The sequence below is a fragment of the Argiope bruennichi genome, chromosome 9, assembly GCF_947563725.1.
Source record: "Argiope bruennichi chromosome 9, qqArgBrue1.1, whole genome shotgun sequence".
NCBI lineage: Eukaryota > Metazoa > Arthropoda > Arachnida > Araneae > Araneidae > Argiope > Argiope bruennichi.
The window spans coordinates 125,762,986-125,782,486 of record NC_079159.1 but is presented as its reverse complement, the minus strand read 5'-3'; the positions used below and the strand labels follow the sequence as shown (position 1 = coordinate 125,782,486).

The 19,501-nt window shown below is 25.6% G+C and overlaps 1 protein-coding gene across 3 annotated transcripts in view; it reads right to left on the bottom strand.

The window, feature by feature from the left end:
* The window catches only part of LOC129983633 (golgin subfamily A member 5-like), a 35,771-nt gene extending 16,413 nt beyond the window's left edge, over positions 1–19,358 (bottom strand). Inside the window, exons 1-7 of one of the 3 annotated variants that reach the window (XM_056093168.1) lie at positions 19,327–19,358; positions 12,328–12,369; positions 8,051–8,494; positions 2,475–2,708; positions 1,241–1,457; positions 650–773; positions 331–427 (exon numbers count right to left, since the gene is read on the bottom strand). In XM_056093168.1, coding sequence (XP_055949143.1) covers positions 331–427; positions 650–773; positions 1,241–1,457; positions 2,475–2,708; positions 8,051–8,471 — 1,093 coding nt within the window. In that variant the 5' untranslated portion in view covers positions 8,472–8,494; positions 12,328–12,369; positions 19,327–19,358. Of the gene's footprint in view, positions 1–330; positions 428–649; positions 774–1,240; positions 1,458–2,474; positions 2,709–8,050; positions 8,495–8,647; positions 8,737–12,195; positions 12,370–19,326 lie in introns of those variants that run through there. The other 2 variants (XM_056093170.1, XM_056093169.1) reach the window with 2 other exon arrangements.
* Positions 19,359–19,501: the final 143 nt, after the last annotated feature.

The window sequence follows — 19,501 nt, the reverse complement described above, 5'->3', positions numbered from 1 at the left end:
AGCACAGATTGAAAGAAATAATAAAATGCTGAAGTTATATCTAGTATTAAGTCACTTGGATACATTAGTACTCAATATGATTTCCTGTTTAAAAAATTAGATCTTCAAATATAAAATTTCACACACACACACACAAAAGGCTAACTAACGATCAAGAAAATTAATATTTCTACAGCTAAAGACATGATATTTTAACTATAACTAAATAAAATTAGTAATACAGAAACAAAAATAAATAAATAAGTTGATAATTCAAAAAATAAAAGTTACACAAATTTTAAATTCAAAGCAATGTTTATAATCGGAATCTTATATCCTGATGAATATTACCATTTACTTCATTCCACTTCTTTTGCAAAGATGAATAAGAATCTACTAAAAGTCGATGCTCTTCTTCCATTTTTGCAATTTTTTGCATGTGATCATTCTATATATATAGGAAAGCACTTGATTAATTATATTAAATAATAGGGGAAGCATGAGCAATAATTTTGAAACAAAATATTACTTGATACTTCAATAAAATGAAGGTATTAAGTGCATTATGACTGTATCAATAACAATGTAGTTCATTAAATCCAACAAAATTTGGGAAACAATAATTACTATACAGGTAATATTTAAGATATGATATTTAAAAATATTTTACTTGATACTGTTGCATTGCTTCTTTTGTTTTGTTCAACTCAGCTTCGGTTTGCTGTAACTGTTCTCGAAGAACTTCAATTGTTTTGTTCTGAAAGGCTGCACTTTGAGCATGTTCTTTAATGAGCCTGAGCAAACATGTAATGGCAAATAATATTCAAGCATCACATTTTATGTTGATTAATTGAAGTAAATAAATGCATAAAATAAAATTTTATTTTAATGGAATTTCTTATAAAGATCACTAGATTAATGATGTTATTTTTTTTAATTATAGTTAATTGATAAATACAACATTGCAAATTTAAATGCTATGGGAGAAAATTTAAAACTAATTAAATTTATGTAATATAAAAAATATATTGCATAGATATACACAGATAATTTTCTTTCAAATAAATATATTTAATTATTAACTGTCAATAATCACTGAATTATTATAAAGTAAGTTTTTATATCAAATTTTCAGCAAAATTATTTAATAATAATCTAATGTAATTTCATTTCATTTTTCAGTAAAAAATATGAATAACAAATAACCAAAATATGACTTTTTTTAATAATAACAAAAAAGTAATTGTAACTTTATTATTACCTATCATTTTCAGCTTCTAATTCTTTCCCATGATTCCTTTTAATTTGCAATTCCTGATCAGCTTCTTGTAACCTGACTTTTAAAATGGCTAACTGAGAATCTTTTGCTTCTATAGCAGCTGTTAGATCCTTCTCTCTTTCTCTCAATTCTCGAATGATTTTTTCACTGCTGGACATCTGAGAATTCCAAGAGTCCACTTTCTTTGAAATTTTTGTTTCTTTAACCAAAATAAGAAGTTTGTATAAACACATTGTGCTGTGATTTACTTTCTCAAAGATTACAATAATAACTGAATTTTAAGTAGTTTTGTTTCCTCATGTCAAAAAAGAAATTAGTATGAGCATTTTGCAGTGATATGTTTTTTCAAAGAGTATATTACAATGATAATCGAATTTTAATCATGAAAAGAAAATGCAAGATACTTGATAACCAACTAAAATATGAATCTCACAATAAACATTTATCATGTCAGGATATAACTGTGATTGTAATACGAATGAATATTTTTAGGAGAAATGTTTTATATTATTTTACAAAGTTTTATATTATTATTTTCGAAGGCTTGTTATATTCCTTTGCAGCACATCAGAAAACACTAAGAGAGGCGAAACCATCAAAAGACTATAAAAAAATTTTGGAAATAATTCCATGTTTTGACTGCTATAACAATTTAATATTCTTGGAATGAAATCTTAGGGGAAGCTTAAATGATATTTGATAGAATATCAATCAATCTTTTTTTTTAAATGATCAGAAAACATTAAAAGAAGCAGAGAGGCATTCTAGCTACAAGGCAAGCGACAAAAATTGAATAAATAATTAAAAAACTAACCTACAATGAAGAAATTTTACAAGAGAAAAAAAAGTTTTATACGAATTTGTTAGTTTTATGAAGATATGATGTTGAAATAATCCTGTTCTAGAAAACATTTGAGTTGGAATAAATATTGTTGTAAATCAATATGCATAAAAACTATATATTTTTTATTATCATATATTTTTCTTCCCAACATCTACTTTTCGAACTTAATAAAAAGATCATTTATCTTTTAGTCAAATATCAGTGATATCATAACTTAATACTTTTGCACTAAAACAAAATACTTTAACAAAAATACAATATAATTATTAGCATTCACATACTGAAAATATACAATTGTAATTATTAAATGAATAAGCAAGTAAAGTGCAGATTTGATGCTATCCTTCTCCAAGCAGATTAAGAAACTATTACCTGTTTCAGCATTTTTTGATTGATTTTCTGCTAGTGAAACATTTTGGTTGAATGCAACAGCTTTTGTAACAAATACATCTGATTCAATAGAGGCACTTTGAAAAGCAGGAGCAGAATCTGAAGCCTTATCTAAAATTTCTTCCTTTAGTTGTTGTTCAGATGCAGTTTGAAGTATATTAGCATCATGTGCATCTGCAGTTTTCTCTTTTTTGGAAAATAAGGAGCTATTTGCATCTAAAAAAGTATTTTTGAATTATAAGTTATAAAATCTTGGAAAATACAACAATTTTCTACATTTCCTATCAATTTTGCTTTCAAAACTTTTTTTTTTAATAAAAATACAATTTACTTGGATTCTAACATAAAAAAAATCAAGGAATACTACTTTAAAACTCTTGTAAGATATTCATTGAATTAGTACCCTTAATGGACCTTTATTTTAAACAATTGGACAGTGTTTTCAACAATTATTAAGGACTCCAGAAAAATTCCTTTTTTGGCTTACAAGGTTTTTACAATAAGATGGCGATAAGTGCTTTTACAAATAAAAAGAATCTGGATCATAATAATAAATATAATCAAAAATGGCCAATTAAAATGAATAATGTGATTAAATAGAAAACAAGTAAATAAATTCTGAAACTGCATTAAAAAAGTTCAGATGGAACTTTCCAAACTTTTTTTGAACTAAGTAAACGCAATGGGTAAAAAGTTTGTGTTTTATTATTATGGTTACATAAAACAGACAAAATTTCATTTCTAATTTGAGTAAAAATATCAAAAGCCAGCAAAACTTCCTAGATTGTCATGTGACCAAATACAATACTTTAATATACTAAATGAATTTATTTTGAAACACTGCTTAATATGAAATTTTGCTGCAGTTTATTCTTAAAGAGAAAGTTTGAAGGTATTAAAAGATGTTATAAGGTTTTGCACACTATAATTATTAAAAATTAATAATTTATTAATTTTTAATAGATTATTAGTAGGGATTTTTATTATAAAAAGTAGGTGGAATATAAATATATAAAGGTACAAATAATTTTTTGAGACTGAGGGTGACATTAGCCTTCAAATTATCTAGCTAAAAGAAATCTTCAACATACTTTTAAGATAAACATTTCTATTAAGATATCTTCTTCACTTTTCAAGTTATTGAAAATAAAAGTACAATGACAGAGGACTAATTATTAACTAAGCAGTGAAGAATGCTGAGATAAAATGAAATGACAAATCATTTATTAATACAAAATGAAAAGCAGCTGAAAGAAAATGTTAAGAATAATATGATGCAGCTTTAATTATTTTTAGGGGAGAATATACAATAGAATGGAGTGGATGATTGACAGGGTAAGTAAGGGATCATGTGCAGAAATTAAAATGTATAATTTTTTTTATGTATACAGTAAGCTTGAAATAATGAAGAGCATATTCTGAAGTTCTTCTTCGATATTTTATTTCTGGTCAAATAATAACACAATGCACAAATATATATTAAAAATTTCATATAATAACAACATTAAAAAATTTATGTTAATTTAAAAATAAGTAATTTCAAAGTAAAAGTCAAGACACAAGTAAGTAATATAGAAAATAATACAGGTTTTCATAATCAAAATATTAAATACATTTAAATATTTGCAATGAGGCCATCATTTCTGCTATTTGATTTTCCCAGACTTTTTAGTTTTCACAAAAAATTTCCTGGATTTTTTTGCAGATGTATCTAAAGTCTGTAAAAAGATCTAACTTCATTTTCTTCCCTTTATTTATTAAACAATACACTCTTAACAGTTTATAAAAAATACTTTCAGTTTTTCTAACTAACTTCAATATAGTATAAACAAAAATTAATAGAATTGAGAAAAAAGTGTTCTCTTAACATGAGTTGAAACTCTTAGATTCCTTCTCTGAATTCTTCTCTATCATTGGTTATCTTCCTTGATACATTCGATAGCAAAGCTTTATCACTATATCTTCGATTTATTGTTTTACACGTTTGCAAGAATAAATTATATATACAGGGTGGTTATAATTAAACTTCCCATACAAACAGCATCCTATAATGCAAACAGATTGCAAGGAAATTTGGTATATAGACTATACACGAGATGTGTTGATGGAATTTCGAAAAAAAAAAAAAAATCCCAAAAAGTCTATCAGAGGGCATTTTTTCCAGAAAAACTTTAAATTAAACACAGTAAAGAACCAAAATAGAATACAGAAACAATATTAAGAATCCAGAACAAGAATTATGAGTAATAAAATGTAAAACCTTGGAAAAGCTGTCAGTTCTAGGGAAAAAATGTCGAGATTTCTAGAAGAGGAAGCTTTATGAAAAACAGGTTCGGGTAAGAAAAAATTGCAGTCGTTGTCATGTTTTATGTCTATGTTTCCAGCTATAATGATGACAGTATCATGTTACAATGTTGAATGACTTAAAGAACTCCATATCACTTCATGTGCAAAGCATCACAACTGATCAATTATGATCTGCTGTAGAGCACACTGTCCACTGGCTTGAAATTTTGCACATGAATGAGAGTGGACACATGGAGCACCTTTCCCAATCCTGGACATGATTAATATCTGTTCCTCTTATGTAATTTTGTCCTAATCTGTTCTTGTTTCTGCAAACTGAAATTTTTTTCAAACAGTGTACTGTTATTTTTTTCTTACCTTCTCTTAATGTGTTTCAATGACAAGGTGGTTAAGAACAAGTCAATAAATGTTTTAATTTATTTTTAAATTAATTTAGTTACAAATGTATGCATTTTTCATGGTGCTACACACTTTGATAAGCAATACATCTGTAAAGACTCCTTTTGAAATGCTACTCTGCTATTTGCTTAGATTCAAAGATAAAATCTACAAATTAGTAGGCTAAGATGCAAATAAATGGAATCCTCAGAACATATGCTAGATAAAGGAAGAAGGAGTATGTTATAAAAAAAACCTAGATGAAGGGTAGTGGAAACTGAAAAGGGTGGCTACAGAAACTATGAAAAAAAATCATGACTTTTCCTTGATTTCCAGCTGTTAATTATATTAGTTTTCAGGCTTTCTCCTAACTTAGAATCACTGTATCTGTACAATACACATTATAAAAAAAACAACCAGTTTTATGAATTATTTAACATGGAAAAATACAGTTCTGTGTAATTTCATTTTTTAAAAATGGAATGAACATTCTAAAAAAAAAAAAAACTATTAATACAGCATATGATGTTTCTCATACAGAAAACATTGGAAATTTTAATAAAATACTTCACTACTAAATCTGCATAAGGATTCTAAAAAACATTAAAACTACTCTTTGCATAGCAAATTTAATTACTTTAACAGTAAAGGTTAATGTGATCCTTGCTGAAAATTTTAGGACAGTTCAATAACCAATTAGTGCTTTTTGTATTGCAATTCAGCGAGTATTAGAATTGCATGTTGTAACATACATATGACGACAGTATGCTTATACATACCTAATAATATTTATTTTAGCAAATATTTAAACAAAAGAAACTGTCAAATATAACTTTAAATATTTTTCCTTTTTCTTTAACAAATTATAAGAAATTAATTCCTCTTATTAATAAAAGTATTTTAATTCCATTTTTATTACAAATAATAGTAGATATAAATGACTAATTTTAAGTAACTAACTAACAAATGCTTACCTATTACAATTAAAATGCAAAAAATTTACAAATAATAATCAATTAATAAATTCCAAATTAAAATATCAATTATTAGAATACTTATAACAAATATTTGGTTTAAAACAACCAATTCAGTTTTAAGTAAATTAAAAAATTTTAAAACCTTATTTTTGCAAAATTTTTAAGCTTGTAATTTCTACCTCAACTCAGTCCCCCACTCTCTCTCTCTTCTTCTTCTTCTTTTTTTTTTTTTTTTTTTTTTTTGGCTTTTATTTATTAGAGGTGAATTACTGCTTCCTTTTTTTTTCTTTCCAAATTTTTGCATAATTTCTTCAAAACCTTTCTTCGCTTTATATTCATTCTTCAAATTTGGTTCATGAATTTCTCACAATTAAAATAAATTTTTTTTACACTTTAAAATTATTAATTCCACTATTTGCTTGAATGTTGTCATAAAAAATTCTTTTCTGTAATGATTGTTTTGTTTTTTCTTTCAAATTTTCCCATAAATAATCTATACTGATCGAAAATTCTCTCAATGATACCTTTACTAAGAGAAAGCATCATCTTTAATAAAAATATAGCATCATTACAACATTTTGAGTTGGGAGCAGGTTGAACCAAAATTTATTTGCACTCTGTTTTTTTTTAAAAGTGAAAACTGATCTTTCCACAAATTTTATTAAGGTTGTTGTTAGTAATATTAATCAGTTTATTGCTCTTCTTATGATTATGAAATTTCAAAAAGTTACCATATCCTTGAAGGAAAGCTATTGAGCTGATGTTGCCTGTGATCGTTTTGACAACATTAGGCTTCCAATATACAGAAATGATGGTACTTATTAACTAACAGTGGTGTTAATTTCATGATCGAATAAAATTTCTTTAAAAAATATAATTTTTTTCCTGAAAACTTTGCATAAACAAATGCTTGCTTCCTCTCATAAGTTAGAAGTATGCTCACAGGATCGCAATGCCAATTTGGTTTTGGTGCTAGATTTGGCAAGTTTTGAATCTTTCACCATTAATTTATACGTATCGAAATGATAACAGTCACATGCATGCTTGACATGAAATGCTACTGCATGCAATTTTCCCTGACTTTTTGAGATTTTTATGATTTCTCCTGATTTTTGCAAATTGATAAAATTTCATAACTTTTCCCCAAAATTCTTGATTTTCTGTTCTGTTGCCATTCTGTATTATGATAAGAAGAAAGCAGAACAAAATCATTGGAAATAGGAGAAATAGCTGCTAAAAGGAAATTGTAAAGATTCACTGGAGAATCTATTAAGACTCAACCAAAGCATCAAGGATCAATAGTGATACTAAAGGAATTGATAAAATATACCTAACTAAATTAGAAGAGAAAGAGAAAGGTAAATTTTATTTTATTATAATGCATATCAGTTAAAGGACAGTATGATGATGCAAGAACTCGGTCAGGTTAATAATAAAGAACCATCTCAGAAAAATTCATGCACAGAAAAGACAAATTCCAGTAACATTTCTGAACTAAGTAGAAAGACTATAGGTATAAATGCAATAAATCTGGAGAATAGGGCATCAGAAAAAGCTGAATGTAAACCCTAGCAGTCACAGCATAAGTCAAAGATAATTTCTGAAATTTTAAAGGATCACTGTAAAACTGGATAGAAATGAAAGTGGTTGCTTTAAAAAATTTTAGAACAATCGAATGCATATAAAATTTGGTGACAGTAGTATTATATTATGATATAATGCTTGTAAATATAGTATTATCCCAGTTTATAAAATTTAAAAAATTGTATCCTGAAATAGTGATCCCAATATTTTAACAAAAGCATAAAAAATCTATTATAATAAATATTATTAATGCTACATTAGAATGTAATTTTTTAAAAATATTTTTTAATAGAGATAAAGTAAATTAGTTACCAGTTTTTTGTATAAGTGGAACACTTTCAGATTGTGTATTATTGGATGGAAAATTTTTCTTCTCAGGAGAAGTGGTTATTTTAGATCTTTCTTTTCGAGAAGTAGGGAGCTTGTCATTGGCATTTAGAAACTCTAAAAGCTTCTCATCATCACTCACAGATTTCCGTTTGGGAGTTGCAGTACTTTGAATGTAGGATGATTTACGTTCCAGTGTTGAAGGAGAAGCTGTATTAGAAGAAATGGGTGGTCTTAAAGGAGTTGAATACACTCTGCTTGGAGAATAGTTGGATTCAGAAGGGATTTCATCTAAGTGTGATCGGCTTCGGGATTTTGATTTGCTTTGCAAAGCTTCAGCTGCTGATTGGTCAACTCTATTCAGCAAATCCTCTGCCTTGCCAGCAATTTCCGAAAACCAAGACATTTTCTCGTTGAAACTTCAAGTATCTAATAAAAAAAAGCGAAACTGCATTTTATTATACTTTAGTATTACAAAAATAATAACAGAAAAGAAAAGATACCATAAATAGTAAATGTATATTTATACTGAAATATATTTTGCTTAAAATTGAATAAAACTTTATTATTACACTACACTACCTGTTAATTCAGTACATCTATTTCAACCACATAAACTAGATCAAGATCTTCCAAGTTTTATTTAATAATGACAGCCAGTACCTATCTCACTAGTGAAATTCAGAAAATGAAATTAAATGTTTAAAGAAACATCTATATCTTCTGATGTAATAATTGTAGAAACAAAACAAGTACAGATTTGGAAACATAAATAAATAGTCTTTTAAATGAAGCAATTAAAAAAAAGTGATTTTTAATCAAAAACTTACATTGCAACTCAGGTAGATATCTTAACAATGATTCTTTAATATGAAATAGGTATTAAAATATTATTTTAAAAATCAATATTTGAAGGGGGGAGGAAGATTGAATAATTCAAAAGGAATAAGCCAAACTCTAAGGATTTAGACAAACTTCACAACATCATGATAAAAAAATTCCTCTAGGTAACAAATTATTATTCAATAAATAAACCTAACAATCTTCTGTTCAAATGCTTTGTATCTACACTTTGTAAAGTAAATCAAAACTCAATAACAAGAGCAATAAAATAAAAATTTTAAGTTTTCAAATCATATCAATTAATAATAAATTTGTTTGAATTTAAGGTCCAAATTTGATGCAATAGAGATAACTCATATAGAGATTAACATTTGTACAGACAGAATTTTGTATATATAAATAGTAATCATGCAAATGAATTATCCTTGTTCACTGCACCAGTATCTACAACTCACAACTTATTTATAATTTTAAAAGTTAATTCTCAAACTCAAAATAAAACATACCCCATCGTAGATTTGGCCTAAAACTGGACATTGATGTAAAATTTATTTTTATTATTATTTTGTAATGAATATGCATTAAACATATAAGATATAATTAAAAAATATATTTTTGACGTTTGGACAAGTCTGAAATGTGAAAATTCATTAACACCTCAAGATCGCAATTTTTGTAGGTTACAACATTTTCTTGTTGTGTATTTTGTTCTCTAAAAAATATAAACTCTAAAACAATAATTAAATCAAATTCCACTCAGGTAATTAGTCAATGCTTGAATACCAGATGTTCGATTTCAAGGATTGTGAAAACTTCAGTCATTTACTCCTAAAGTTGTAACTATAATATTATATATATATATGTATATATTTTGTTTAACAGTAATAAAACTGTTGTTGAACAAGGGAAACTATTATAGGAAAATCAAGGTCAACAGTAACAGATATATCATATTTCAGAATAAAAAAATATCTGTTTACAAATAACTATAAATTTTAAGTCCTTTATAACTACATATAAAGATGATTATTTGTTAAATAATGGCAAAATCTGGATATAACAAATCGCATATAACTTACATTCCTTTATTTACAGGAATTTAAAAAGCATTAGAGAGAATAGATAATGTCAAATATTACCAATATTAATTGGAACTACATTATCTAATCAGATAAATTAATGTCTTTAAAAAGTCTCACAAAGCAAAAGATCATTCATGTCTCATTCTGTAGTTCTACTTGAAGGAAATATTTGAGTAATAGTCTGGAAATCATTTATTTTGGGCAATGCCTCAATCATTGTTAATGAGCTCACATCAGTATAAATTAATTTACTATCAATAAGACAAATTTTGGTTAGAATTCTCCAATGAGGTTAAAATATAAAGATGACAATATACAATTACAGAGATTTTGTAGAGCTAATTAAAACAGTTCAAATTTTTAACATAAGTTAAAACAAGACAAATAATTTAGAGCGATGGCAAGAAATGCAGTCTTTACATTGAATCACTAGTTAAGTGCATAACAGCTGCTTTTTAAATAAAATAATGAAAGTTAATAAGGTAAGTAAATTATATTTTAAATATTTATTCTGTTTTAGTAGGTAAAAATGCATTAAAATTTTTTGTATTTTTATTGAAAATTAGACTGATATAAAGATTTACCAACGAATTTATGAAGTGCTAGAAACATAACCCTAACATAAGCAAATTAACAGGAAAATTTTAATTTCATCTCTATTCGCAGGTAGAAGTTAAAATGTTAAAAAGATGTGCTCATAACATTAAATATTGTCAAATGATGTAAAATTTCATTTTTCATTGCAAACATTTATGCTTGATCACAAGTATTAGAATATTAACAAAAAAGCAACTTTTTGTTGGATTATGTTGGTATAACTAAAAATTTTGTAAAAGCAGGCAAGTATTAAAAAAAAAAAATTCACAATTTAAATAAATATTGATGAACATGCATAAAGTTACAAAATAATGTTATCATTTTATGAAAATTTGGTTCTAGTGCAGATTTGGGTGCCTCTTCAATTGGTGACAAATGTAAGCAATGAAGCACTACTTATGGTTTCCATGTTTTGTTTTCATTGACGTTATTGTTGGATTACTGACCAAAAATCCCCTTGCTGCCGACCTTGGCGTCAAAAACAATCACCAAAAAAAATCAAGGGGCACCCAATTGTAAACTTATTCTGAATATTTTATCATTTATATGAAAGACAAATGATCAATTTAGGTGAATGATTTCAGAAGACCATAAAAATAGAGGCTTGATATGCATAAATTTTATTCTAAATCTTTAATGATATAAATTTTATTCAAAATTATTAATAATGTAAGCAAATTTATTGTACATTTTCATTACTTAAACAACAACATTTGCAAAGCTTAAATTATATCATATCATTTTTATATTTGCATAAAAATTTCAAAATATCAAATATTTAAAAAAAAATATTTGAGGGAAAAACTGACAGATAAACACATATTTCACAATATTAAGATTAATACACATATCACATTTAATATGTAACTGGATTACTACAATACTTAGTGAAATCTATCTTCTTTTATTATATATTAAAAAGAACATTAATTTTAAATGTTCATATAAAATATAACGACAATTTTATCATTGAATCAATAAATAATTTGTTATTTTATTAGGAAAAGAATTAGGGAATTGTAAAAACTAAGACCAGTTATTGGATTTTTTCATACTATTTATTAGGTGTACAGAATTAACTGGTGCATTAAGACTAAGATAAAATTTTGACTCCGAAAAATATTGTAGTTACAATGTACACATACAGTTAAATATTTTCAGCATTATTTTACTTTATTAAAAAAAATGCAGAGTTAAGTATAGTTTAATATTCAAACAGATATTTAATTTATTTTATTAAAGAGCATACATTTTTCCTACATTAATTTATAATTTATTTTAATATATTACTACATTCTAGAAATCAAACTTTTCCGCATCTATATAATTTTCCACTAAGTGATACCTACAAAACTCAAAAATTTATTTGAAATTTATATGAAGTTATGTGGTCATTATGATTAAAAATAAATAAATGCATAAATGAGGGGAAAATGAAAAAAAATTAAAGAATTATTTTTGTTCATTCGATTAAAGAAATGAAATATATGATACAGGAATCATTGAAATAGAAAATTAATAAAACAAGAAATTGCAAAGAAAGGCTAAGCAAGATAGCGACACGTTTAAAATCGACAACAAATGTAGAAAACAAAACCTAATTTTTACTTCACGTAAAGCGAAAAAAAATCAGCCCCCTGTTAACAGTATATGCACTTTTTTGACACATAAACAAGACATCATTAAGATTTTTTAATAAAATGTTTTAAATAAAAAAAAATGAAAAGAAAATATTCACACCGCGGTTATTGTTTATCATTGCCGAATTGACATCAACGCAACTAGCGTCTCAATCGCAACGTCTATCCCTATGGGATGGGCGAATCCATCCCAAACCATACTTTCGACAGGTAGGGACGTTTGACCGAGAGGGGCAGCAGGGATAAACGTTGTCTTTTAAATGTTGAGTTGTAGCTCAACGCTTATCCCGCTTCAATTGAATCGTTTTCCGCTGGAGTGGAAGGATGCGATTTCCAAGCAAGCTGTCGACATATTAGCTTTAAACATATTTTTCAGTGACCTTCATCTTATTCAATGGATATTTAATACAAATACCATTTATTTTACCAAAAGCAATATTTCAGACAATTCATTTTCAGGTGGCTTTTACTTGTTTTCTACTGTTTTTATTATTATTATTACTAATTCTGTTTTTATAGGGTTCTGAATTTCCTGATATTAATGAATCTTGAAATCATTTAAAAGTACATTTGACCCGACGAATGTTTCCATTAATACATCATCTTCAAAACTGGTAATTTACTGATTTTGAAAAAAATTTAATTGTAATATAACATTCCTTTACAGAAAAATTTCTGAATAATATGGAAACATATTTTTCATTTACATCTAACATGTACTATTACTGCAGTAAATAAAAAAGATATGCCTATTATATGATTGTATGGATATAATATCTTTATAGTCTGAGAAAAAAAATATTCTGCCAATGGTTATATTTGCCTTTACATTCCCAGAACAGTGTATATCTATTTTTTTTATAATTCCTAAACTTCACATTTCTATTTGTCTTAATATGTTACCATGAACTGAAAAAAAAAAATGTATACTGCTATTTTTAAATTTAAAATATGACGTGAGAACATTTCAATTTTGTAATATAAACTAAAATTTGGATTTTTAAACCATAGATAGTCACAAAAGGCATTGACAAATTGAAGCATCTGAAATATATATACTTTAAATAGAATACGCTTCCTGATATAATCTTTCTGTAGAAGTATTTTCTATAATATGATTAGAATGTTGTTAATTCAGAATATAAACTCAAAAAGAATAAATTTGGAATGGATTTAGAATGTTTTCTGATATTTTGCATTTTCTGCAGTCCCAATTTAAAGATATAGCTGGCCAATTTTTTTTCTGAAATAAAAATTTCATTCCCAAAACTATATCGTGTTCTCATATAATAAAAACACAATTTAAGACATTATTTGGGAACTTCATAAGTTTTACATTTATTTTCCATTAGCCAGTTGCAGTTATATAGTTTCTAAAAATAATTATGTTTTGATAAATTCTTTTTAAAAAGAAAAAATCCAAGTAAAATATTGCACACATAGATTCATAGTGTCTCTTTTAGAATGTACTAAGTATTCAAAATCAATTGTAGTATTGGCAATTTGAATCTTGGAATGTTTTTTAACGATAAAATACGACACATCACATGATTTGTGAGAAGATATACTAGTGTTTAAAATACTTAGGTAAATTTTTCCTTCTTGTGGCTTTCTTTACTTTATTGATCCTGAAACTGTAATTATGGTATCTATGTTTTTCAGTTGTAATATTTTTTTTTATATTATGCGTTGTTCTCATTCTTAATAAAGTTTACACATTTTGCTTAGCATTTTATATGTAGTTTGTGCATTTAATATGGGTCTATTCATTGCAAAACCCTCTTGATAATGTTAATTCCTTTCATTAAAATTTTACATTGTAAATTAGAGCCAAATATATCAATTCAATAGACAAAAAAAAAATATTTCATATTAGTATTTCAATTTAGTTACAGGCTAAATAATTTGCTGTTTTTATTATTTGATTTTTGAAAGTTATATAGTAAAATATTCTACATCCAAAGCATCTCCTATTATGCAATATCAATGTTTGTTGGACTAACTCGGTCAAATATTCATGTATAAATGTTTTTCATTGTTAGTCTTATAAATTATGAGAATTACCTATATAATTCAGTAAATAAATAACCAATTATAGTTTTTTTTTTTTTAATCACTAACCACTTACCAAAGACATTTTTGGCAGGCATTCAGCTAAGTGTAGCCTTCTGTAACCAATCTGTAAATATTTTTACTATATTCTTTAACACTTTAACATTTCTATATTTTAAGTGAATAAATATTTTTCCTATATCTATAGCACAATTATGAAAATTACATATATAATACACAATGGTTCCAATGCTAATTGAGAGTATATTATCTATGTTTATCAGCCATTCATATTTTGGTTTCCTTAATGATTTTGAAGCAAACCTAATGAAAACAAATATATTATTTTCTTAACTGCCTCACAAAAATGAGCTGTTATGTAAATATTTAAAACAAGTTTTAATCAAATTACTTTCATTCTGTTTACTTTGTTTCCTTGACTTTGTTTCTAGTGTCCATCCAACTTTATTTTGTGTTTATTATTTTTTTTATTGTAAAACAATAAAATAAATAATATAAAATTATAGAAATATAACATTTCTTCTCATAGAAAATAACATATTTTTATATAAATAATAATAAAAAAATGGAAATAACTATTTTCATTATATTATTTTAATTTGTGTCAAGTTTTTTTTCTGCCACTTAAAGTCAAATAACACAATAAGTTCTTCAAATGATGAAATATATTTTATGCTTTTGAAAAATTCTTTGTTTCTAATAAAACTACAATGCTATATTTTAATAATTAGATACAATATACCAATGGAGAAACTAAATTGCATTTGAAATTTTTAAAAAATCTGCCTTGAAAAATTTAGATTCATTTGTATATTAAGTAAAAAAAGTATTTCATTTCTTATTCTATATTCAATAAAGATAATAAAAAAAAAGTTGTTTGCTATAGAAAGTTTATAAAATATTATTATTTAAATTTATTAAATTAAAAGTTTCTATAAAATATCTATTAACTATCATCAAATTTATTCAATTCTTGAGAGCTGAAGTTCTACAGATTCACTAGTTTTTAGCATAATTATAATATATAAACCAAAATACAGTTTGTAACATTTAACCAAATAACAGAATTGCAAGTCATCGTGCACAGAATTGTTGTCTGTAGTATTTATGTAAATATCTTTTTTTTTATTGGTTAGATAATGCAGACAAACTCATTTATTGTATCACTTGCATATATATATATATTTAGTATTATTATATTTATCTATTTTATTTTAATACATTATAAAGATAAAAACGGAATCATTTTTTTAATCCACCCCATACATAACTTGCTTCAACGAACGAATAATGAAACATTTAATTATAAAAAAAGTGGAACAAATATATTTATATACTAATAATAAAGTTGAATGTGTGTGTTTTGGTGCTCTACAAGCCAAATATTTGACCTACATGTATCAAATGTGACACATATGTAGAATGGTGGATGTGTGCACCTTGGATCGATTTTTTAGAAATTTTAAATAATATTTTAAGCTGAAATTCGCCATTTTTCCATGATAATTTCTGAAAATATCACTGCACAAACATAAATTTTACATTGTTTGAAATTTTTTTAATTATATCAATTGAATTGTAGAACGAATATTTGCTTTTTTTAAAAATATTCCCCTCCCCACATTTAATGTTACATTATTACCCTGAAATCCAAATCGTTTTCATTTTTTCATCATGTAATTAATCGCATGGTTTTTGCCCATTATTGAAAGTCAAGTAAAGAAGTATTATATTTAATATCTGAGCAATTTATAAAACAAATAGAAAAAGTGAAGTTACAATACCTCAAATTTAGAAGATAGATGAAAGGGTTATTTACATTTTCAACAGTGCCATGATGTCAAGTAACAGTCTCAATCAGAAAAGTTTATGATCACAATACACATAGTAAATAAGAATATTTAAGTAAGTCAGTTAAAATCACAATTTTAATGCTAAACTATTTGACAAGACTCATTGATATGAAGTTATATCTAAACAATTTATCTAAAAACAAATACAACCAATGTTTCTGATGAACAAACTGGTCACCTGATGTGACAAGTATGAATATATATACTATGAAATGCATAACAGAATGATGGAACAGACTATAACAAATATGAAAACAATGTCATGTTTCAATATTGCATAGTATTCTCTTTCATACTAATATTAATCCATTTTCTGTTTGTTTCATTACACAATGTTTTCGTAATAAATATATATTGCGTTTTTATTATATTTAACTTTATTACATACTAAACATTTTACCATTTGTGAGCAATGTCAGATTACATCTCAAAAAACAATTTGCTTCTGTAGGCTCTTCTAAATTTAGCTTTTAGTTTTCCTTGTTGTGATTCAAGTGAACTTGCTAATTATTATTTAATTCTTTTTATCATGATTTCATATTTGGTAAGGATATCTTTGTATTTTATTTGATAAACAGTAAGATGAGAATCTCATTTTGTCATTGTTTTGTTATTAAAATAGTAGAAACTTTAGTAATGTGTAAACTTGCACTATCATTTCAATAAGATAAGCATTAAGATGAGATGAGATGAGATGAGAAAAATTTTGACAAATCAAATAAAACCTTTCTCATCATAAGGATTATATATATTATAGCTATTTCTTTTTATGACTCTTATAATGAAACCAACCAAGATTTTTCAAATAAATTAATAAGTATTGCAATTATTCACAAAAGGAAGACAACACGATTACTTCATTCCCAAACACTGTAAATATGATTTTATGTCACAGAACAACAATCTGAAAAAAATTACCATGAACACATTTATTTACATTTTATAGCTGTATAAAGCTAACAATCGATACATTATATTTTTCCTCACTCTAAAAACTGCCTAGTTATGACATTAACTTATTAAAGTTTAGTCAAAAAATTGTGTAATACAGTGCTATATATTATTTATTTTCTTTAGTTTTTATTTCATATGTTAATTTGTTTATATTATACTGTTAAACCAATAAGAATTTGATATTTGACTATATTTCTATTTTTCCAAATGTTATTGCTTAATTCAAAATTAGCTTGTTATTTAATTGTAGAATTTTCAGGATATTATATTCATACTCCTAAACATGAAAAAAATAACTGCTGCATGATTTAGCAGGTAAAATTAATTCTTTCCTAACTATAATTTTTTTTGCTCCAATTTTTACTTTTTTTAAATGAATTTTTAAAACTTCACTTTGCCATATTTCAAAAATTTTGTGTAATTAAACTATAGGGTGACCATAAAATAACTTTCCCCATTTGGAGGCATCTACGACTAAATAGAATGAAGCCAAATTCCACTAACCCTCTTTAAAAAAGTTTTCACATGGAGATATATTGGTGCTACTAGAAATAGAACATGTGACATGCTGAACATTCAGGCTTTCTATATTTGTATAATATATTAGTTCAATATCACTTCTTTTTCAGTTATTAACAGGAAAATTTAGTAGTTTCATTTTTTAAAAATAGAGATTTATTCCTTTCCTATATTCAGAATGTCAGTAACAGGCTGCAATATTGTGAATATTCTGAACATCTTTTAAAAGACCATTATATTAATCTTTCAAGAATATTTATATTTTGAAATATACTGAGGAAGGTGCATGTATGAACATGAAAGTCTATATAACATGATTTCTTAATAACTAGAAAAACAAACCTTAATTTAAAGAAAACTAGTATTAAAAAAAAAAAAAAAAAAATATATCCTCCGAAATATTCGCAGGGAGTTACATTTTAATACTTTTATGCAATTGAAAATAATCTTATACTTGTCATAAGAAAATTGAATTTAAATAGTCCTATGTTTAAAAAAAATCACTATAAAATACAATTCTTTGCAACTTTAAATTGCTAACAGACATTATTAAAATGTTATTTTTCAAATAATACTAATTGAACTAATAAAATAACTTCATCAAATGAAAATATTTTAAATATATTTACAATTGTGTCATTTATGTAGGACTAATTTGTTACAAAAGAACTTAAATTATCAATAAAACATGAATTGAAAATAGTTTTATTTCATGCATTAAAAAGGTTCATATTTTTATAGCTCATTTAATGAGATTTATCTGTTAAGTAATAAAACTCAATTTGTTTTATTTATTGAGAAGAGGAAAACAACTTGTGATAATAAAAATTTCAGAAATTTATAATATAGTAAAATAAATCTCAATCAAACATTAATAAAATCAGAATCCTTTTAAGAAAACTGTTTCTTGAATAAAGGCTTGACTTGATATACAATAAATATTACAATATATACCTACTCAACATGCTATGTCTTTTATTACACTATGAACCCCGAATAAGAAATAAACTTTGTGCTAAAGTTGTTTTTACAGTAAGCACTTTATAAAATTATTTTTCTAAATTTGTGTAAAAGTTATTTAACTTATTTTTTTAAAAATAAAGATGACCTAGATCATTAAGTTTTGGTTATATGTCTTCTACTCACAAAACGTGTTATTTCATTCCTGTTAGTTTATTACCTTTACAAGAATTTAACATGCATTTACTTAAAACTACAAAGCACAAGAGTAATATAATGGCAAAAAAAAAAATCAAGTATGAAAATGAAATGGTTAATGATTTGCTTTATTTCCATATTACATACTGAAACTTAAATATCAATATCACATTACCTCTTCATTCACAATGTAATTTTATACATTTCTAAAAATTATATACGATCCGTTTATGAAATGCAACACAAGAACAAATTTGTAAACATTTTCAAAGATAAGAAATAGTGATTTAAAAATAGACATTAATAGAGAGGAAAACTATATCCACATTCACATGCTAAAGTAATGACAACGTATTCCCTCGTGATCAATGAAAAACGATTCAAATGAACCGGGATAAGCGTTGAGCTACAACTCAACATTTAAAAGCCAACGTTTATCCCTGCTGCCCCTCTCGGGCAAACGTACCTACCTGTGAAAAGTACGGTTCATGATGGATTCGCCCATCCCATAGGGATTACGTTGCGATTGAGACGCTAGTAACGCAAATGAAAACATTGCTCATCTACTGCTGTATGTCATTGCCATAAGCGAGTAAAAATTAATTTTATTATCCTAGAAGCAACAAAAATGTGTAAATTAAATTCAATTATTTAATTAATTATTATATTTATATGCAAATATGTGTTAATATTATAAAACCTACTTGTTATTAAAGA